The following is a 21,532-nucleotide window of genomic DNA, read 5'->3' on the forward strand; positions in this document are numbered from 1 at the left end:
CCAACGTTCCACTTTACAACAAATGGCATATCCAACACTTTACAATGCAACCCTACGGGCTATATTTCGGACCCGGAATGTGTTATCCAACGCCTGAATGTGTAATCCAATGCTCACCGCCACTGATTAACATGGGACTCACTTTACAACGGTTTCACTATCCAACTCTACTTCCAGAACGGATTCCGCTGGATAACCGAGGACTGCCTGTACAGCCCATTGGCTTGAAGGTGCCGTAAAGCAGAATACTTCATACAAAATATGGCCCATAATGCCATGCACAAGCTTAAGTATGAGCACATGTCTTACCGTCCCATTAGTGTTCCATCTACGGAGTCCTGGCTGCCGGCATCACTGGGTGTGCTCACTGATTTCGATGAGGGAGACATAGGGGTTGGGACTAAATAATGAAAATAACAGGTATCCCATGTTAAAAAATGCAGCGGCTGCACTGAGGAAGAGCAGTGTCAGACAAATCAAAAGCAGTGAACAGAAAGCAAACAGGGTCAGGTGGCCAGGAAAGAAGGAAAGGTAAATAAATAAATAAATAAATAAAAGTAAATGTGGGGAGGGAGGTGGGAGGTGGGGAGGTGGGGAGGGTGGGGGGAGGTGGGGAGGGCGGGGAGGGTGGGGGGGAGGTGGGGAGGGAGGGGGGGAGGGGGAGAAAGGGAAGAGAACCAAGTGAAACATTTTTAATATGTCTGGGGGAAAAAACCATCTCTGCTGGAGAGTCATGAAACAGTCTACTTTAGCAGTGAAGGGGTTAAATAAACAAACAAAAAAACATGCAAACTGACAAAACTAAAAGACAAGCTAATTACAACCTTAAAGCAGCCCACTTCCTGTTTCATCTGCTGCCCCCAAATTCAATTGATTTGTATGGGAAAAGTAGAATGTGGTTGCCTGAGGTAATTAACATAACACAGCAACATAACGAGCCAAACATAAATGAAACCCCAGTAATTCAACATTTATCACAGGAATTTGTGGTTCTTGTTCAAATTCCCTGTCCAGAATATATATATATATTTTTTTATTTAACTTGTAGCAAAGATTGCTACTGTACAGCATGATTTACCATTTTTACTGGCAATGCAATCATTTTTATGTAATAAAAATACATCTTATAGGTCAAAAAACTGGTGTTTTACATAAATATGCATAAGCACGAATAGCAATTTTGCTGTAAAATACAAAGACTGTGCCAGGTAAGATAAATGTGTCGGTCTTATGGACTGATAGGAAGGATTATTCTTCATTCAATGTGTATTCGTCTTATTGAAGAACTGGCGGGATTTTTACATGATATATTTATTTTCTAGTTAAAGTTGTAGGTTGTACCAAGGTTTTACACAAACATTTACGCACTGATAGTTGGTATAATTAAGTTTTCAAAATAAGGTAGGTTACTTAGGAAACAATAAAGGTAACTATGACATTTATGTTGAACCTAACTGGATTGCATAGTGCTTTTGCACTGGATACACTGAAGCATGCGAGATTAGGCAATCAAACAGAAAGTGTGTGGCTGAGGTAAGTATCTTATTCTCAGGCATGCACACATACAGTAAGATTAGTAAACCATGGAAGTTATGCATCAAAGTCTCCAAACAGCATCACGTATACAAAACAGAAGTAAAAAAAACAAACAACAAAATTAAATTTAAAAATCACTTTGAATTATAGGGGATGTTTTCCTTTGATAAAATTGAAGATATTTTTGCAACAGTTTTGCAGCCAAAATACATAATTATCAAGCGTTTGTCTGCCATAAGATACCTTCTGACGCTACAAGACACCTTACATCTCATTCAAGTCCATGCTTTCTTGGTAAATATGGGCCTCTATCTTCTATGTGACTGCCACTGCTCCATCAATCTGTTTATCTAACAGTGTCAAGTTTAAATTGATCATGTACAGTATATACATGCTTTTACAGATCCACAGAAAAGTCAAAGTGGAGCAATTATTTCTGATATCCTGCCTTTCCTTTGACAGGACCATGTCAAAGGTCCTTAGAAAATTTGCTGCTAGTACATTTTTTGAGGAAACAAGACTTTAACATTAAAGTTAGTCAACTTAAACTCAGAACCAGTGCTTTTGGAACTTTTCTAAGAGTACTTGCTGCACATATTCTTTAAGAAGTTACACAATTATCTTTGTATAGACTTATATTGTAGACTACAATAAGTGACAATTTATGCGTTGCAATTTATTACACATGTAACTATCAATATGCAAACAAGTGTATTGCTTAGTACTGGTATACATATACCGCTCTGGTGTGGAAGGATACAATATTGCAATGCAAAATGAACATGATGGCACTTCACCACAGAATTATCTTGCGCAAAAGTAAATATACTCTTGTTGTGTAAACACAGCTCAGTATTTGGCAGATTAAATCTGTTTTTATTTTGAAGTTCACACATTTAAACTTTATGACCAGAAGCTCATTGTGGGAATAACCTTAATAAACAGAGATATTTATGCCGATCCCTAAAAACTTCAGAAGCAATGATGCAAACACATTTGCCTGTGAAAAGTAACTTAAACAAGGACTGTATTAATAAAAATTAGTTAATGACAACGTAGAAAAAGTTATAGATTTTTGTTAAATCTGCTTTTTACATCTGTATTGTCACAATTTGGCAGCAATGAAGCTTTGATAAATAACCACCAACACATTTACTTGCCAGATTTTTATATTCATAATACTTGTCGTAGTACCTAGAGGCGGCTCTGGTGATATGCCGATGCTTTGCAGTAATGCTTCTGTCTCTCTTCGCTTGCGGTCAAGATCAGTATCTTCTGGGATTGGTTCAATATTCTGCTGTAGTTCGACCTACAGTATAATAAAGCAGTTTATAAATGACTGAATTCTGGTCTGAGATCATACAGGTTTTACATTATGAATGTGTAATATTTGGTGCAGTGAAGATTCAGGGGCTTTATTCTGAATATATTAACCTTTTTAATGGATCGACTTAAAACTTTGCAGTGAACCGCCAGAATTCAGACCTGTTCAATGCAAGGTTAACACTAGATATTGTTAATTTCAAAGAAATACAAAATATGTTTTACTTTGAGAAATTTGGCACTACATTTTTTCAGCAGTAACAACTCTGTTTTGCAGCTGGGAGACTTAGATAAATACTATAGCTCCCTTTGTGAGGAATTATTAGGCATTTACTGTTACATTTTATTTTTGCATGCAATTAGATTACACAAGGGTGTGTATACACAGTCCTGTTCCATTCCCCCTCTTACCCTTGTGTCTCCCGATTGTCTACGTCCCTACTACATTACAATAGAGTGTAGGCCATTATGCCTTCACAAGGCATTTTCACACTAGCCTGTCAGCATCCTTATCATCACATTTCACTTCCTCCCCATATCCATTGCAACTAGATATTGAAGAAACAAGTAATGTAAGTAGCAACGGAGCACAACCGAACAATGCAAAAGCGGACAATCACGAGTTGAACCCCATAAACAATTACCTTTTTAATGTCGTAAAATGGACAGAGTAAAAAACACACCGCTGACGCGTTTTGCGCTTGTACGCACTTTATCAAGATGTACAAATATTAAGACACACACAGTACCATTATAAATCCTCTGTTGCCTTGACGTCATGAGTCAGCGACTCGTAAAAAAAAAAATCATGTGTAAGTGTGCTCAAAGCTATTGGCCCTACAGAGCCCCAGAGGATAAAAAAAACTTTATTGCACAAAGACAAAATAGGCAATCCGACAGTAATCTCAAATAAAAAGAAAAAAAAACAAAACAAAAAAAGAGAAAAAACAAATAAAAGTAATATATGACTAAGTGACAACATAGTTATCAAAATGGACACTGAGATATTGAAGATAGGATGATATTAGGTTGAACCAGAGACTCCATATTGTCTGTATATGGATTAACTGTATACGGTAGATGCTAGCAAATACATTTTTAACAGAATTAGCAAAGAAATGCAGTTTCCTCATTATCTAGCAGTAGCAAGGTCATTAGTACAAAGGGACCTTAGAGCAACACTGATAAGGTGAGAGAATTTAGGGAGTAGAAAGAACCAGGTACACTGGGCTCCTCTGGCACCTACAAAGACAGGGTTACGGGGAAGAGCAACAAAAGGCAGGGGTGCACAAATTGGGGGGTGTGCCCCCCCTTTTTGGGGGGGGGTGCAACGGTTACAGAGGCCCCACGCTGAGAGCACGAGGCCTCTGTAAACTACTTTCCCGGCTTCAGACACACGTCTCCATGGCAACGCGGCATCAAATGACGCCCATTGCCATGGAGACGTCACCACCGGCTCACTCGTAACTTATGCCTTCAGTATATTTACGTGGTTGGTCTGCTGCCTAATCTTTTCCTCGTCGAGGCATACCACATAGTTGGTATCATTTACTCGCCGGATTACCATGTACGATTCGGCCCAGGTAGCCATGAGCATGTTCTGGGGAGTGGGTTTCAGAATGAGCACCTGCTGCCCTGGGTAAAATTCTCTAAACCGGGCATTCTGATCATACCAACCTGGTCTGAGCCGCTCTGAGGTTAGCCTGTGCCAACCCCTGAAATTGGCTAACCACTCACTGAGCTCCACCAACTACTGAACCATTGAGGTATCAGTCATAGTGGTTTCCTCCTCCCATCCCTCACGGAACAGGTCAAGCAGTTCACCTACCCGGCACCCATATAGAAGCACAAAAGGGAAGAAACCGGTCGGCACCTCTCTGTATGCGAATAGGAGGTGTTACAGATGAGCTTCCCAGTCCCTCTCTTTGGCTTCACTGAACATCTGACCCTTCTGCTTAATGGGAATAATCTCAATGGGACCATTGAGCCGCTTGCACAGTGGTTAGCAGAGCAGAGCTAACTGCCTAGTCCCAGTCCACCGTTGGTTTGGAGCCCCAGGAGTTTGGATCTGAGCTCAGAGGCAGAATTGTAAGCACGCCGCCAAGTCCAGGTCTGGCTGCATGGCTTTCTGAAATGTGCAACTCGGCTTCATACCCTCATCACACAGTCAGGGTTAAGGGGCTCAGTCATGTCTGGCTCTCCATGGCTAAGCACCATAGTCTCCTTCAGGACATCTATGTGCATTGGCTCCAAGGTCCTGGGCGGGATGGATTTGGATTCGGGTTCTGCTTCCCAAATGGTAGGAGGCTCTTGACTGTCAACAGCCTGGCTCTGGCTGTGGTAACTGCCGTTACCTAGCCACCTTCTTCTTTGAAGTGGCAGACTAGCTGGCCCATGTCGTTACCAGCAGAATATCATTGTCTAGCCCTGGGAGAAAAACCTTCACATCTCCGATTCCTCGGCCTGCTCCCCAATGAAGGAACAGACAGGCAAACTGGTGGGACAAGGGGCTCCATCGGGCAACTTCACCCGCATGCTTTTGAAGCGTAAAATATTTGGGTTTCAGTGTCCCCAGTGTCCGGCAAATCACCAGCCACCTTGGTGCCAATGGTCGCTGGACACGAGAGCAAGAAGACGACAGAGCCCATCAATGTAAATTTCTAAGGTTTTACGGGCAATGAAAACACAAATATCAAAACACACAATTTAAAAATAAACTGTAGACACAGTATGATCCTCCTGGAGTCCCGACTGATGGTAACATTAACTGCTCAGTGAAATAGTGAAGCTTGAATACCGGAAATGGAAGCAAGTGGTCCTCTACTGAGATAAAAGTCTCAGGAACAAAAACATTTCTCAAATTACCTTACGCATTTCACACGTATTGTGCTTCATCAGGGTTCATTAGAGAAACACCACAGGGTGTATAAATACCCCTCTCTTCAATTTGATTGGATATACTGTATATATATATACACACACACATACACATATAAATATAACCCTCCCAAAGCCTGGCAACCTGGTCGGAAATGGGGGCATACTGGCCCTTTCATAACCCCCCCCCCCCCCCACCAAGGGAAATCAATTGTCCAGCAGAGGGGAGTGGCTCCCAGGGAGAAAGGGGTCACTGACCTGGCTCTATATGTCCATCAAGGTGATACTGCAGCCCCACATGTGTTGAAGTATAACATACACAACACCACTACTTTCAAAGTATAATAAAGATTTATAATTTTACTTAGATTTGGGAAAATACATTTACAGGTAATCTCAGTGCCTTACAATAACCCTTGGGTCACCGGCAGTGACCCTGATGAGTAGGAAAGCAGGACCGGGCTTAACCTTTATTTTAACCACCCTGCTGCCATTTTGTCAAAGTGTGTATTGAAATTCTGCCCATTTTCTGTGACCTCCAACGTCAATGTTGTATGAAGCACCAAATTTAAATGTAACAATCAATATATACTGTATTGTTTGGTTCTTTTAACTCAAAGAGTGATTGAACCGATTATAAATGCAACCTACCATGTTATTATGTTATTAATATCTTTGCTGCTACATTTTTACTAAACAAATAGTTGTAGGCACCACATGCACCTAAGAATAATGAGTTATCAATTCTAATTCATTCTTGAGCACTTGTCCAAACTGTAAATTGCAATTTTCCATAGGCAGGTTACAATAATAAAGTGATTTATAATGCGGCATTAATGTACTGAAATGCAGTTATCTCTACAAAGCAAATACTGCCAATGAACAGCAAAACTTAATTGATCATAACCTCAGTTACTAATCTTGTTCAGTCCAAAATATTATCAGTGTTTCAACTTCTCTAAACCTTTGTAACAATATTATTAGTGAGGAATTAATATTAATAGAGCCAGGAATTTCACACAAACCTCTTTCTTTTTCCTTTCCTCCTCCTTTCGTTTCTTCTCTTCTCTTATTTGTGCCAAGCGTTGCTTTTTACGTTCAAGCTCAGCTTTCAGATCACTCTTGTCAGACATTGTAACTTCCTGAGCAGAACAAAGAAAAGGAGAACAATTTGCATAGATTCATTTCAAATACACAATATATTAAACAATATATTACATCTTAATGTCAGCAAAACCTTGTGGTGGTCTAAAGATCAAGGCAATTGTGGCATTCATCCAATGTTCAGATGCATTTTTCTTCTCAATCTTTTTTAATAAATGCGTAAATATAATGTACTTTACAACGGCTGTATTTCACTCCCAGGCACTGTCTATTTGGAGAATATCAATAGAGGACTTAAGTGGCAAATATATTTTGAGATTATTCAAATTCTGTGTTTTTGTCCATCATTTTCTCTCTTTGCATCAAAAATCTTGGGCTGTTTTAAGTGCCCTCACTGAGGGTTTATGTTAAATGTAAGAACCCCAATAAACCCAAAACAACACCAAAATCCCCCTCATCTTAATAAAGTTCTGCTATTATTACATTCTCACTTCTCCCTCATAATAGCTGCAGTGGATTTCTTTTGCATATACTGCAGAGAGAGAGAGAGGTACCCCTAAAGACTTGGAAAACAATATCAAAGAAACACATAGGGTAATAGGCTGCACTTTATGAGAATATGTATATCATTTCACTAAGTAAACATCCACCAATGATGAGAATTATACTATACAAATGTAACCCTCCTCGTCCGGCTCTACATCGATATATATATAACAGGGTCCCACCTGGGTTCCCCCTCATCCCCTTACCTGCCGCTGCGGCTGTGACTGACAGTGGAGGATGGGGAGAGTGCGGGGGGGGGGCTGCAGGTGAGCACGCGGCAGTTGCGAAGCGATCGAGTCGCCGGTGGCTCCCTTTGCATGTGGCTCCCTTCAACGTGCCGCGCATGCGCAGTGCAGTTCGCGCATGTGCAGTTAGTCCCCATAGCCGGAGGCCATTACAAGAAGGTGCATGCATGCGCATTACGAGGTGGCCATTAGGGGAATAGATTCTGCGGGGACTACAACCCCCAGCAAGCTGGTGCCCATAAGGTATATTCTGTGTGGGTAAAGGAATTTGAGGGACAGGCGATCCAAAAGCCTGATCCCAAATATTACATGTAGTATCCCTATTCTTCATGTTGGAAGACGTAGAATATCATCGCTGTATTCAGTGGTTGATTTGGGTTCCTGCTGTTCGTAAAATGTATTCTGGTTATGCTGTTCTTATAATCCAGGGGGAGCATATCGGCCGGAAGAGAATGGAAAAAAACAACTACTAAGTGTAGATGGTACAGCAATATACTGTAGAGATAAAGCGATAACTTGGCTCTATGGATATCCTACTTACAGGATTCCAATGGAAAACAGGCACTGGAAAGTGGTGAGGATATGTGGATATGGTGAGCTTCTCAATGTGCCAGTCAGTGTAGCAGATGGTAGCTCTCTCGAGAGAGAAATAACTAATAGTGCAGATCAGTATGATAAACACAGCTTTATGACAATGGGTAAAAATGAACACTTACAACAGTGCTATAAAAAAGCGCAATGAATATAATGAAAGGTTGCGGTGCATCAGATGTTCTCACCACCTCCCTACAGGGCGGATGCGTGCAGCCTGTCAGCCTCGCGGTGTGGTTCGTCGCGCCGTCGCCACCGTGATGTCACTTCCCCCGGCTTCTCTCCGTGGCTCCAAAGTGCTCCAGTTGGACTAATCTTATGTTTGCGGAGTGGTACAGATATTGTGCCCTCCCTTTTTGTGCACCAGAGAGGAAGTGCTAAATTATAGCGGTGAGGAAGCAAGAAGCTCAGCTCCTCCAGGCTGGGATTGAGACATGCAGTCAGTTCCTCATGGGCTGACTGAGCAAGAGAGATTTTAGGCCTCAAGTCTACCAGAGAGCCAAGGCACCATCCTGAGGTCTGGGGACCCAGATCAATCCTCATGCATACGCTGTACTGCTAGCAGTGGCTGCTACCAATAAATAATTCCTTTTTATATACCCCTGCCTGAGCTCTCTCTCTATTGGGTAGGGGTATGGATGGAATCTGCCCTAGTTGGGAATGTCTCTAGAAATCCTGGAGCCCACTGGAGCTGGAAGCGCTGACACCCTGAGTGAACATTGAAGATCTACAAAAGCCTGTCCTGTTCCCCACACCATCGTGGACCACTCAGGTCTCCTGGCCCCTCACAGGTATGCACGCACCACAAACCGCACTAACCCGAGAGGGGGGGGGGGGGAACTGTGATATATAATATATAATATATATATATACACATACATACACATTTTAAGTTATGGTGGGTGAGTCAAAAAGACGACAAAAAAACCTCCACCGTTGGCATATAGCTAGTAAAGAATGTCACATGTGAGCACAGAATCCCAGAATAAATGAGGCGCAATGGAAGCACTGTATGCTAGGTGATAATTGTGATAAATATATATCTGTCTGTATGTATGTATCGGGTTGCCAGGTGTCTGGTATTGAACAGACTGCCTGGTATTTGGTTACTCTGTCTGGTAATAAATGAGAGTTAACACCGGACATGTATGTCTCCTGACTTAGTAACCTGATGGCGGGTGCGCTGGAATCTCCTGAGAAGGGAGAGAGTAGGGCTGCTGCTGTTGCTAGGGGGCAGGGCAGCTTCCTCCATCCTGATTGGCTGCATTACACAACAGCAACCAATCAGGATGGAGGTGGCAGGAGCCTGGGGATGGGGCCAAAGAGTGGAGGAAAAGCATGGAGCCGATCGAGTTGTGGCCGTGTCCTGTGCCCTGTTTTGTCCTGATGTGTCTGTACTTGTACTGTTTTGTCCTGGTGTGTGTGTGTTTTCTGTGGTAGTCCTGTGCGGGTGGGAGAGGAGGAAGGGGGTGAGAGAGGAGGAAGGGGGTGAGAGAGGAGGAAGCGGGGTGAGAGAGGAGGAAGGGGGGTGAGAGAGGAGGAAGGGGGGTGAGAGAGGAGGAAGGGGGGGTGAGAGAGGAGGAAGGGGGTGAGAGAGGAGGAGGATGAGAGAGGAGGAGGATGGGATGAGAGAGGAGGAGGGGGGGTGATAGAGGAGGAAGCGGGGGTGAGAGAGGAGGAGGGGGGGTGAGAGAGGAGGAAGGGGGGGTGAGAGAGGAGGAAGGGGGTGAGAGAGGAGGAGGATGAGAGAGGAGGAGGATGGGATGAGAGAGGAGGAGGGGGGGTGATAGAGGAGGAAGCGGGGGTGAGAGAGGAGGAGGGGGGATGAGAGAAGAGGAAGCGAGGTGAGAGATGAGGAGGGGGGATGAGAGGAGGAAGCAGGAGTGAGAGAGGAGGAAGGGGGGTGAGAGAGGAGGAAGGGGGGGTGAGAGAGGAGGAAGGGGGGGAGAGAGAGGAGGAAGCGGGGTGAGAGAGGAGGAAGGGGGGTGAGAGAGGAGGAAGGGGGGGTGAGGGAGGAGGAGGGGGGATGAGAGAGGAGGAGGATGGGATGAGAGAGGAGGAGGATGGGATGAGAGAGGAGGAGGGGGGGTGATAGAGGGGGAAGCGGGGTGAGAGAGGAGGAGGGGGGATGAGAGAGGAGGAAGTGAGGGTGAGAGAGGAGGAGGGGGGATGAGAGGAGGAAGCAGGAGTGAGAGAGGAGGAGGGGGATGAGAGAGGAGGAAGCGGGGTGAGAGAGGAGGAAGGGGGGTGAGAGAGGAGGAAGGGGGGGGGTGAGAGAGGAGGAAGGGGTGAGAGAGGAGGAAGCGGGGTGAGGGAGGAGGGGGGTGAGGGAGGAGGAGGGGGGATGAGAGAGGAGGAAGCGGGGTGAGAGAGGAGGAAGGGGGTGAGAGAGGAGGAAGGGGGGGTGGGGGAGGAGGAGGGGGGATGAGAGAGGAGGAAGCGGGATGAGAGAGGAGGAAGCGGGGTGAGAGAGGAGGAAGGGGGTGAGAGAGGAGGAAGCAGGGTGAGAGCAGAGGAAGGGGGGTCAGAGAGGAGGAAGGGGGGTGAGGGAGGAGGAAAGGGGTAAAGAGAGGAGAGGGGGGTGAGGGAGGAGGAGGGGGCTGAGAGTGGAGAGGGGGTGAGAGAGGAAGAGGAGGGGTGAGAGAGGAGGAAGAGGGGGGTGAGAGAGGAGGAGGGGGGATGAGAGGAGGAAGCAGGGTGAGAGAGGAGGAAGGGGGTGAGAGAGGAGGAAGCGGGGTGAGAGAGGAGGAAGGGGGTGAGAGACGAGGAAGGGGGTGAGAGACGAGGAAGGGGGGTGAGGGAGGAGGAAGGGCGTTGAGAGAGGAGGAAGGGGGCTGAGAGAGGAGGAAGAGGGGAGTGAGAGAGGAGGAAGAGGGGGGTGAGAGAGGAGGAGTGGGGTGAGAGAGGAGGAGGAGGGGTGAGAGAGGAGGAGATGGGGTTGAGAGAGGAGGAGGGGGGTGAAAGAGGAGGAGAGGGGGGTGACAGAGGAGGATGGGGTGAGAGAGGAGGAGGGGGCTGAGAGAGGATGAGGGGGATGAGAGGGTTGAGGGGGGTAGGAGAGAATGAGGGGGTATTATGGGATGAGGGGGGTAAGAAAGGATGAGGGGGTAAAAGAGAATGAGGGGATGAGAAATGATGAGGGGATAAGAGAAGATGAGGGGGGTAAGAGAGGATCAGGGGAGGGGTGAGAGAGGATGAGGGGAGGGGGGTAAGAGAGGATGGGGAGAGGGGGGTAAGAGAGTATGAGGGGAGGGGGGTGAGAGAGGATGAAGGGGAGGTGAGAGGATGAAGGGGGTGAGAGGAGGGGGTTAGAGAGGATGAGAGGGGGAAAGAGCAGGAGGGGAGGGTGAGAGAGGACAATGGGGGTGGCAGGGTGAGAGGATGAGGGGAGAGAGTGGATGAGCGGGAATGAGGGGATGAGGAGGAGTCAACAATCTTGGAATTTGTGGGAGAGGAGAATTAAGATCAGTATTGCTCGCCATGCGCCTGTATGACTGCAGGCTATTTATAAAAGATCTGACCATTATGTAATTTGTTCTAAATTTCACTCCAAGCATACACCGATTTGCATAAATTTGCACCATTTCATATTCTATTTGCTAAAAAAATCCTAGGGAGGGCTCCTTCACAGACTTATTACGAAATAGAATATAAATTGGTGCAAATTGGTGAATACTTGGAGTGAAATTTAGAAAAAAATACGTAACAGTCAGGTCATTTATAAATAACATTCTTCCTCACCAATGATTTTTGCGCGCGTCGCATCTTTCACCATTTTGTCCAGTATTTTTGGAGAGGCCACCTGCCAACCCTATGTATGAACAATTTCATTTTAATAAACATGTGCAGTAAAAGCATAAGAATGTAGACAATTGTGCTGATAAAAATCAATATGACTACAAAAGTGTCTATCTTTTTTATTAAAAATGTAAAAAAAAAAATATTTAGCCTAAAATAGTAATAATCCCCTCAGAACAGGGCATCCCCTCAGAACTAGTCATATCAACTTCCTGAAGCAGGTTGCAAAGAATGCAAGATTTTATGAGCCATTTGGAGGTAACCGGCATTTGCCAAACATTTTTTTGATACACCTATTTATTTACATTGGGATGTTACTTAAGTAATAATCCCTGAAGAACAAGACATTACTGGCCAATGATGTCCTGGCTGGAAGAGTTGAAGGCCCGAGGCGAAGCCGAGGGACTTGAACCCAGCCAGGGCATGATTGGCCAGTAATGTCTTGCATTCTTTGCAACCTGCTTCAGGAAGTTGATATGACTAGTTTAGCTATCAATATAATGTCTGCAGGATACGCAATCAAGCATACAATCTGCCTCGTGTAGATGGTAAAAATGTAAGTAAAAATTATTCCTTTAATATCCAAAGTGGCCAGCAAGGCATGGGACGGCCGCACCCTGCATGCCTATTACTATTCATACAAAGATACATGTTTAGACATGAGGGGTTGCTGACCATACAGTATGATAACAAAAAGATGTGTATAGCTGAAATTACTACACTAGGTTAATTCTATTTTTTTGCAAGCCAATTTTGTTAACATTCCAACATGCTGCCAATAATTGGGCATATGTATCAAAATTAGAGCAATAAAAACCTCACTAAATTTATCGTTAAACATTTCTATTGCTTTCAGTGAAAAGAAAATATTTGATTAATCTAGAACAATTTATTTGCACCAGTTTTGCAGCCAGGGGACGTTGACACATTACCCCCAATATGTTTAATGTAACATCTTTCTATCTCATCGTATTATGCTATTCTTGACATTTTAAATCGCCTACCTGGGGTTTCTCAGTCACCACTGGCCCAGCAACAGAACTAGTCTGCACAACAGCGCGGGATTTTGCCCCCTCCTCTTTGAGCCGCCGACCTTGTCCCTTTGACGGCACAACCCGTTTTAGCTTCTCCTGGGACTTTGCTGCTTTCTCTTGGCTGCTAGTCGGTGCAGCCACTGCACTTTCTGGCTTCTTCAGATCTTTTTTCTCTTTGGGAACTCTCCGTTTTGGGGGCATCACAAAAATCTTGTTTTTCACCAAGAAAAGAAGAGAAAAAGGCTAGTCAAAGGAATATTTTTTTTTTCTCAATGCATATTCTCACAATGTACTAGTGAATCATACTGTGTATTAGGCCAGTGTTTCTCGACCCGTAGCTCGGGTTACCACAGTAAGGCCATGTTTGAGGCATAACCAGCTAATCAAACATTCACATGCAGGATGTGTGCTTGGTAATTCGTTGATTGTACGTAAACTTTGCCTCTGACTGCGGTAACCTGTGAAGAGAGTTGAGAAACACAGCCTTTGGGGAACTGTGTGTGTTGTAGAATGAATGCTTACAGATGTAACCAGACTAACTTTCTTTGCTGCCAAGGAAAGCTGCCGGAATGCAACCGCGGCTCCATGGTTCAACATAGCAGGAAGTATGGACACCTCACATGACGCCGTGTATTTTATCTTCTCCGCAGCCGCTGCATTTGTCTTTTTTTTTTTTCCATTGCCAGAAAATCTGGCTACTATATATATATATATAGTTACCGTTACCGTAAACAAAGCCTCAAAGATATATATATAGGCAATACGATACCGTGTTTGAGACGAATATCAAGAGGCAGCACTCCAAAAGGTCAAAAAACTTTGTATTATCAAGACATCATAACCATATAACCATATTGTATGTATTGTATGTCTTTATTTATATAGCGCCATTAATGTACATAGCGCTTCACAGTAGTAATACACGTGGTAATCAAATAAATAACAGATAACATAAATAACAGATCATGGGAATAAGTGCTTTAGACATACAAGTAACATTAAGGAAGAGGAGTCCCTGCCCCGAGGAGCTTACAGTCTAATTGGTAGGTAGGGAGAACGTACAGAGACAGTAGGAGGGAGTTCTGGTAAGTGCGTCTGCAGGGGGCCAAGCTTTATGTATCATGTGTTCAGAATATCCACAGTGCTATTCATATGCTTCTTTAAGCAAGTGTGTCTTAAGGTGGGTCTTAAAGGTGGATAGAGAGGGTATATATATATATATATATATATATATATATATATATATATATATATATATATATATACACACACAAACAATCTGCAGCACTCACCCGTATGATCATCAACAAATTTTAATGTACATCGTGTGGAGAAACCATACACAGACTGAGCTACGTTTCAGACCACTCAGGGTCCTTTCTCAAGCTTTTATATATATATATATATATATATATATATATATATATATATATATCAGCACTCCCTTGAGAAAGGTCCTGTTGTAAGGACCGAAACGTCGGTTGACTGTGCCTGTTTTAATACATCTTTTGGACTTTACTAGGAGTGCTGTTTCCTTTCTTGCTGTGTGGTCTTGGATCTCCTGGTCTGCCTGGTAAGGAATTCTGTTACATATCCATTCCTATGGGACAAGCACCTACCTGCAATACTTATGCGAGTGCCATCTGTTTCTGTATACTATATATATACAGTCATGTGAAAAATAAAGTACACCCTCTTTGAATTCCATGGTTTTACATATCAGGACATAATAACAATCATCTGTTCCTTAGCAGGTCTTAAAATTAGGTAAATACAACCTCAGATGAACAACAACACATGACATATTACACCGTGGTATGATTTATTTAACAAAAATAAAGCCACTCGCTACAAATAGCCACATCTAGCATATTTTCTTGGTTAGCTAATTTGTGAAATGTATTACTTATTTTTTATACCGTTTCTACAACTGGAATACCAAATATCAAAATGGATTTTACAAAAAGTTTTAATTGAACAAACAGACATTTCATTTGTTTATGTTAATTTGTCTAATCCAGATGTTTATTCCAGATGTTTAGGAAGAAGAGTTCCTAATTTGCCCACTACCAACATAAAATGATGAAAAAAAACTTTTTTATTATGACAAAAAGTCTACTGAAATTCTATAAAACTAAATGTGAAATAAAGCTTAAGGTTGCAATATTTCCCCCCAATAAAAAAAGAAACATACATTCTGCTTGCTCATCATTGTTCACGTGCAATAATGTTACTGGCAGCCCTATTGTCCCTCTGACCATACCACAAAAACAAGGTCAAATATCAGCTGAACCACAGCTCTACTGTAATTCTTCTGTGGTCAATAAAAAATAAAACCCTCCACCCGATACAACACCAGGACTGACATTTGCATAGAGTCATTCTCATAGACACATCAAGTCACAGCGATCTATGAATATTGTAATGTCTTTCTTCATTATCTGTATCACTTATACTGTAACTACTGTCATCATCCCTATTTACAGTATAGCTAGTCTGAGCCTAATATTTTATTGCAGTGCTCTATCAAACTGCAATAATGACTGTTCCCATGGCTGCTACTGTATGATATCTAAACCATGATTTTCTAGGTTTAAATACCAGCAAGGTTGATTCAGTCTATTGTCCATCCAAGGTAAGTAAATGATCGCAGATTGCAATTCGTGAATAATAAGGCTAAGAGTATATGTTGTTATGGTTTAACACTTTTGAAATACTGTCATTTTATTCTACACAGCATGTATTTTGTCTTCATTAAGGTCCATATAAGAATATAATAAAATCAAGAGCTTATCACAAAAATGAGTGTATTATATCGCATTTGAGACTTATTTTCCTTTCTTGACTTCACAGTATGCCCATGGAGAAAGACTTTGTAATCATGAAAGCACCCCTTTTTTAGCTGTCCATTTTAGCAGTGCTAAATCCTGAAGCACAGAGATGTATCTGACACCAAATACTGTAGTTTGTGTTACGATAGCCAGCTACATATGATGCTACAGTCAGAGTTCCAATACAACCCATGTGCAATTTCTTCTGCTGCCTCTCTACAAATACTGGTCGAATGTGTCCATGAAGGTGAACTCATGTGTAATTAAAGCAGCAATTAGGCTACTCGTTATTTATTTCTGAATAGGATTCGAAACCTGGAGATCCTCCAGAGCTGATCCATGCAATGTTAAGCTCCAGGGGTCTGTCAGTAGAGATGGGCAAAACTGTCAAAATCATTTTCCCGGGCATTCCTTTCGAAAATTCGTTCGCATGACAGATTGACAGATTGACAGATTGACTGTCGACAGATTGTTCCAATTTCCATCCGGGCGGATTAATCCAAAACCACCATTGGGTACAATCCGCGTAGATTTTTAAGAATCCAGAATCCGTGGACTGGATTCTTAAAACTCCCCCAACGGATTGCGGAATCCGCCATGTGGATTGTCAGTGATATAAAAAATCCGGAAAAGACGAATCACCCTTTTTGAGACTGATTTGCGGAAATCCGCGAACCAAAGGAACTGCCAATCCTAGGCGGATTCAAATTCGCAAAACAATACTCCCATCTGTATCTGTAAATCAGAAACCAACAAATAGTCGCTTGTAGAACTATCAGGCATATTAGAGAAAACATATTATCTCATATTTTATTTGTTTACAAATCTGGGGAATTTTTTTTACAGCAGAATAAAATCTATATATTTTTTAATTTAACAGCAGGGTATTTCTAATAGAATTCTTATTTCTATTACTCCTCTGAATTCAGAGCTTCTAGGTGCTATACAGAGAGTACATATGCATTTCTATAAACACAGAAATATCTGGGGCGCTTCCCCTAAGATTTTTTGATCAGTGGTAAATAATGATCTACAAAACAACAGAACACGACAAACCAAATGGTAATATACTAGCCCAAAACTCAGATGCTGCTCGACCGGAAAAAGATCTTCCCTTGATTCTCATGTAGCGAATATAGCAGAGTACAGTGCACGCAAAAAAAGAATATGCACAGTAAGTGTTCATGCACAAATGATACTAATAGTACTAATCACAACGGATCAGAACTCACAATTTATAGGTGGGAGGACAGGGGGAAGAGGGAGAGTGAAGGGGAAGGAGAATGTGATGATGATTTGTTGAAAATAAATCAATGTCACACTCACACGGCCATGTGTGAGTATAGTTCACATCAGTGATGTTATCTTTGTAGCTCGTTGTCTTACTTTATCAGCCTTCGTTCTCTACACCTCAATGTGTTGTATGTGTAGATGCCCAGCGTCCTCTCAGTATACCAGAATTGGACGACAAACAGCCACAGATATAAAAGATGCAATTTATTAGATAAAAGGAGAGTATCAGATAACTCACATTAAAAACAAATGTCCCGGCTACACACTGCTTCTCTGCACGCCTCGATACAGTTGGTTCCCACTTCCGCATCTGTCAGTGGTACTGTAAATAGTTTCGTCGCCATAAAGATGGCGGCGACACTGGCACCGATGCCCCAAACCGGGGCCTGTAACTCAGGAAGCAGGGGGTCCCTGAGCCAGAAATCAATGCGGTTCAGCTCAGGATACCCCCTGCTCCCACACAATATTATTAAAAATACATTCATGCTGCTTCATTACCATAGTGGCTATCCGCTAAGGCAATGAAGGGGTTAAGGCATATTAGCATGTTTATTGGGGACAATTGCCCCCAATAAACATTGCAATAAACAACATACACCCCCTGTGCCCCATGGTGATTAAGGGGTTAGTGGACATTACATTGGATGTTTTTATTCTTGTTTCTGTTTTGCAGCATCGGAGGGGGCATGGACGGTGATGAAGATGAGGATGGCCTTCATCGTGGCAGCCGGACAAGGGTGAGTACTATATGTATTTATTGTATTTATTGCTCTTTATGTATTTTAAATGGGCACATTCACTATTATCCATTTGTGGATAATAGTAATTTTGCCCATTACTGTACTGTATGTGTTAGGGGGGGATATTTTTATTGTAAAGTATTTGTGTTGTTGAATTTTTTTTGGGGGGGGCACAGAATTGGTACTGCGGGCCTGCGGGGAACACCCGAGGGCCCCCGCCGGCCTCTAGTATCATTGCTGTGCATCACAAAAATTTGATATATGTAATGGGGGTATAGGGGTTGTTGGGGCAAAGGGGGTGTATGTTGTTTATTGCAATGTTTATTGGGGGCAATAATGCCAGTGTCGCCGCCATCTTTATAGAGCCCACGTCGCGTCTTGGACGCTATAAAGATGGCGGCGAAATTGGCCTCCGATGCCCCATACCGGGGCCTGTAACTCGGGAAGCAGGGGGTCCCTGAGCCACAAATCAATGCGGTTCAGCTCAGGGGACCCCCTGATCCGCGCACAATATTGCGCTTCATTACCATAGCGGCTATTCGCTAAGGCAATGAAGGGGTTAAGGCAAAATAGCATGTTTATTGGGGACAGTTGACCCCAATAAACATTGTAATATAAAACACACCCCCTGTGACCCCAACAACACCTATACCCCTAACATACCGTACATATGTCATTTTTGGGATGCACAGCAATGATACTATAGGCTGGCGGTGGCCCTCGGGTGTTCCCCGCAATATATATATATATACAATGGTCGACAAATCACCAAAAAATCAACTCGCCGAACAAAAAAATCCACTCGACACCTAGAACCACACGTGTGCTGCTTGGGCTAATAGGAGCTCGCCACGATGTTAAATCCACTCGCCCGGGGCGTGCAAATGTATAGGTTTGTCGAACACTGTATATATATATAAAGCAGAAAATAGCCGTGTTAGTCCAGTTGCGATAGTGCAGAATAAATGAGTTCTTCAGTATTAGGTGATACCTTATCTTCAGTAAATATCTGCTGTATTTTTTTTTTCCTCTCTCTACACTGTTTTAGCCATTGAAACCTTTGTATATCAGTATTGCTTGACCTGAAGAAGAGAGGATAACTCTCGAAAGCTTGTCCTATGACATAAATTGTTAGTCCAATAAAAAAGGTATCACCTAATACTGAAGAACTATATATATATATATATATATTTATTTATTGTGGGGCTGTAGTGTGTAGTTTTTTTATTGTGGGTAGCGGGGGTGGGTAAAGGGTGTATTTTGCTCTTCGTGGGTGTTTAGGGCTTGCGGGTGGGTAGCGGGAGGGGTTAACCCCTTCATGACCGTAGCGGTGTTAACCGCTAAGGTAATGAAGGGGTTAAGTCCACCCGCAACCCCCTGCAAGCCCTAAACACCCACCAAGGGCCAAATACACCCTTTACCCACCCCCGCTACCCACAATAAACCTGGCACGGGTGGTTAACCCCTTCATTGCCTTAGCGGTTAGCCGCTAAGGTAATGAAGTGGGCTGTAAATGCATTTTTCCTGCCTCGGATGCATGACGGGGGGCTCTGGTGCTGCTATTAATGGCTATCAGCTCCGTAGACCCCCGGCATCAATCCTAGGCAAGAAAAAGGCCTGATTTTTTCTAAGTGTCACCCTTGCCGATGCTTCTCCCCCAACAACTTGCCAACTTGAGTTGCTGTGACGGATTTGCGTGAAAATCTCCATTCTAGAGCGGCGAGTAGCGGCGAAACGCTGCTCGGGGCTACTAGAATTGAGCGGGTTTGAAAACCTGCCGGGAAAAAAAAGTGCCAAAAAACATGGCGCTTTTTTTGCTTTTCACCAACTTCTTGGGGCTTACTGAGTCGTAGTAGTCATTTTTGGTGCAAAACGGGTGAAAGGTGTCTTTTCGCCGCTTACTGCATGACCCCCAGTATATCTTTTATATTGAAACACAATGTTTCATATGTCCTACCCCAAGGTCATTCACACCTCAAAATGTAAGTAAATAAGGCACCTGGCCCCGATGGCATACATCCAAGAGTTCTCAAGCAGTTAAGTTCAGTAATAGCAAAACCATTATATTTAATATTCAAGGACTCAATTTCCACAGGCTCAGTACCACAAGACTGGCGTAAAGCACAGGAACTCCTCCTACAGGAGGCAAAAGCAAAGCACAGCCGTAAGTAGAAAACGAATGAAGGCCGGTGTAGTGACTAAATAATCTTTATTCGCACAGTGTACTGACGGGTCCTCTGACACGTTTCAGCCCACTGGCCTTTGTCAGTCAGTACACTGTGCGAATAAAGATTATTTAGTCACTACACCGGCCTTCATTCGTTTTCTACTTACGCTCTGCTTTGCTTTTGCCTCCTGTTGGAGGAGTTCCTGTGTTCATGCATCGTTGCTAGCACGCCGGGCTGTTGCCACACTACTCGTCATACCGGATATGACGCATCCCCGCCGGTCACGTGACCATCCACTGTGAGTGAGCCAACACAGCAAGTAGGCGGCCGGATTCAGGATCAGAGGACCGCGCAGATACGGTGATTACATACTACACACTACACCGACTGAGGTGCAACCGGAGTATTGGCGGTTGGATGACGATCGTGAGGCACACTTCATTTCTACGTGAGTCTCTTTTTATCTCAATCTCATTGGAGCTCGTTCTGAGCCAGTTGCTGGAAAAGACTTTCTCACTAGTGTGTAGTTTGCTGTGACCTTTATTCCCAGAGTTATATGTTGAGAATGTTCAACGGCTATTGTTTTTGCTTTTGAGCGCCTGAGGGGTTAACTGTTGGTCACCCGTCCATACACTGGCGTAAAGCAGATATGGTGCCTATATTTAAAAAGGGAGCTAGATCACAACTGGGGAATTAAAGACCTGTAAGCCTGACTTCAATAGTGGGGAAGCTACTTGAAGGTTTAATTCTGGATAATATTCAGGAATACCTAATGGAAAACAAATTATTAGTAATAGTCAGCATGGATTTATGAAGGATAGATCATGCCAAACTAACCTTAATTGTTTCTTTGAGGAGGTAAGTAGGAATTTAGACCAGGGTAATGCAGTTGATGTGGTCTAGTTAGTTTTTGCAAAGGCTTTTGATACGGTTTCACACGAGGTTGGTGTAAAAAATAAAGCAAATTGGACTCAGTAAAATATATGCACCTGGATTGAAAACTGGTTGAAGGACAGAAAACAGAGAGTTGTCATAAATTGAACTTTTTCAGGTTGGGTCAAGGCCGTGAGTTGAGTACCTCAGGGTTCGGTACTGGGACCTCAGCTTTTTAACTTGTTTTTTATGACCTTAAGGTTGGCATCAAGAGCAAAGTCTCTATTTTTGCTGATGATTCTAAATTGTGTAAGGTAGTATAATCAAAGCAGGATGTAATTTCTCTCCAGAAGGATTTGGAGAGACTTGGCAAGTAAATGGCAGTTGAGGTTTAATATAGATAAATGTAAAGTTATGCATTTGGGAAGCAAGAATAAACAAGTGACTTACAAATGAAATGGGGATAAATTGGGGGACTCCTTGATGGAGAAGAGTGCTTGTAGACCACAGGCTTAGCAATAGTGTCCAAAGTCACGCAGTAACTGCAAACACAAACCAGATCTTATCTTGCAT

General features: G+C 43.2%; 1 protein-coding gene across 5 annotated transcripts in view; it reads right to left on the reverse strand.

Moving 5' to 3' along the window:
- The window catches only part of DYNC1I1 (dynein cytoplasmic 1 intermediate chain 1), a 576,993-nt gene that overhangs the window by 544,942 nt on the left and 10,519 nt on the right, over positions 1-21,532 (reverse strand). For all 5 annotated transcript variants that reach the window (XM_075587298.1, XM_075587296.1, XM_075587299.1 and 2 more), the window contains exons 2-5: positions 13,025-13,264; positions 6,762-6,878; positions 2,731-2,845; positions 310-400 (exon numbers count right to left, since the gene is read on the reverse strand). In XM_075587298.1, coding sequence (XP_075443413.1) covers positions 310-400; positions 2,731-2,845; positions 6,762-6,878; positions 13,025-13,255 — 554 coding nt within the window. In that variant the 5' untranslated portion in view covers positions 13,256-13,264. The remainder of the gene's footprint in view (positions 1-309; positions 401-2,730; positions 2,846-6,761; positions 6,879-13,024; positions 13,265-21,532) is intronic.

Source organism: Ascaphus truei, chromosome 2, assembly GCF_040206685.1.
Source record: "Ascaphus truei isolate aAscTru1 chromosome 2, aAscTru1.hap1, whole genome shotgun sequence".
In the NCBI taxonomy this organism is placed as follows: Eukaryota; Metazoa; Chordata; class Amphibia; order Anura; family Ascaphidae; genus Ascaphus; species Ascaphus truei.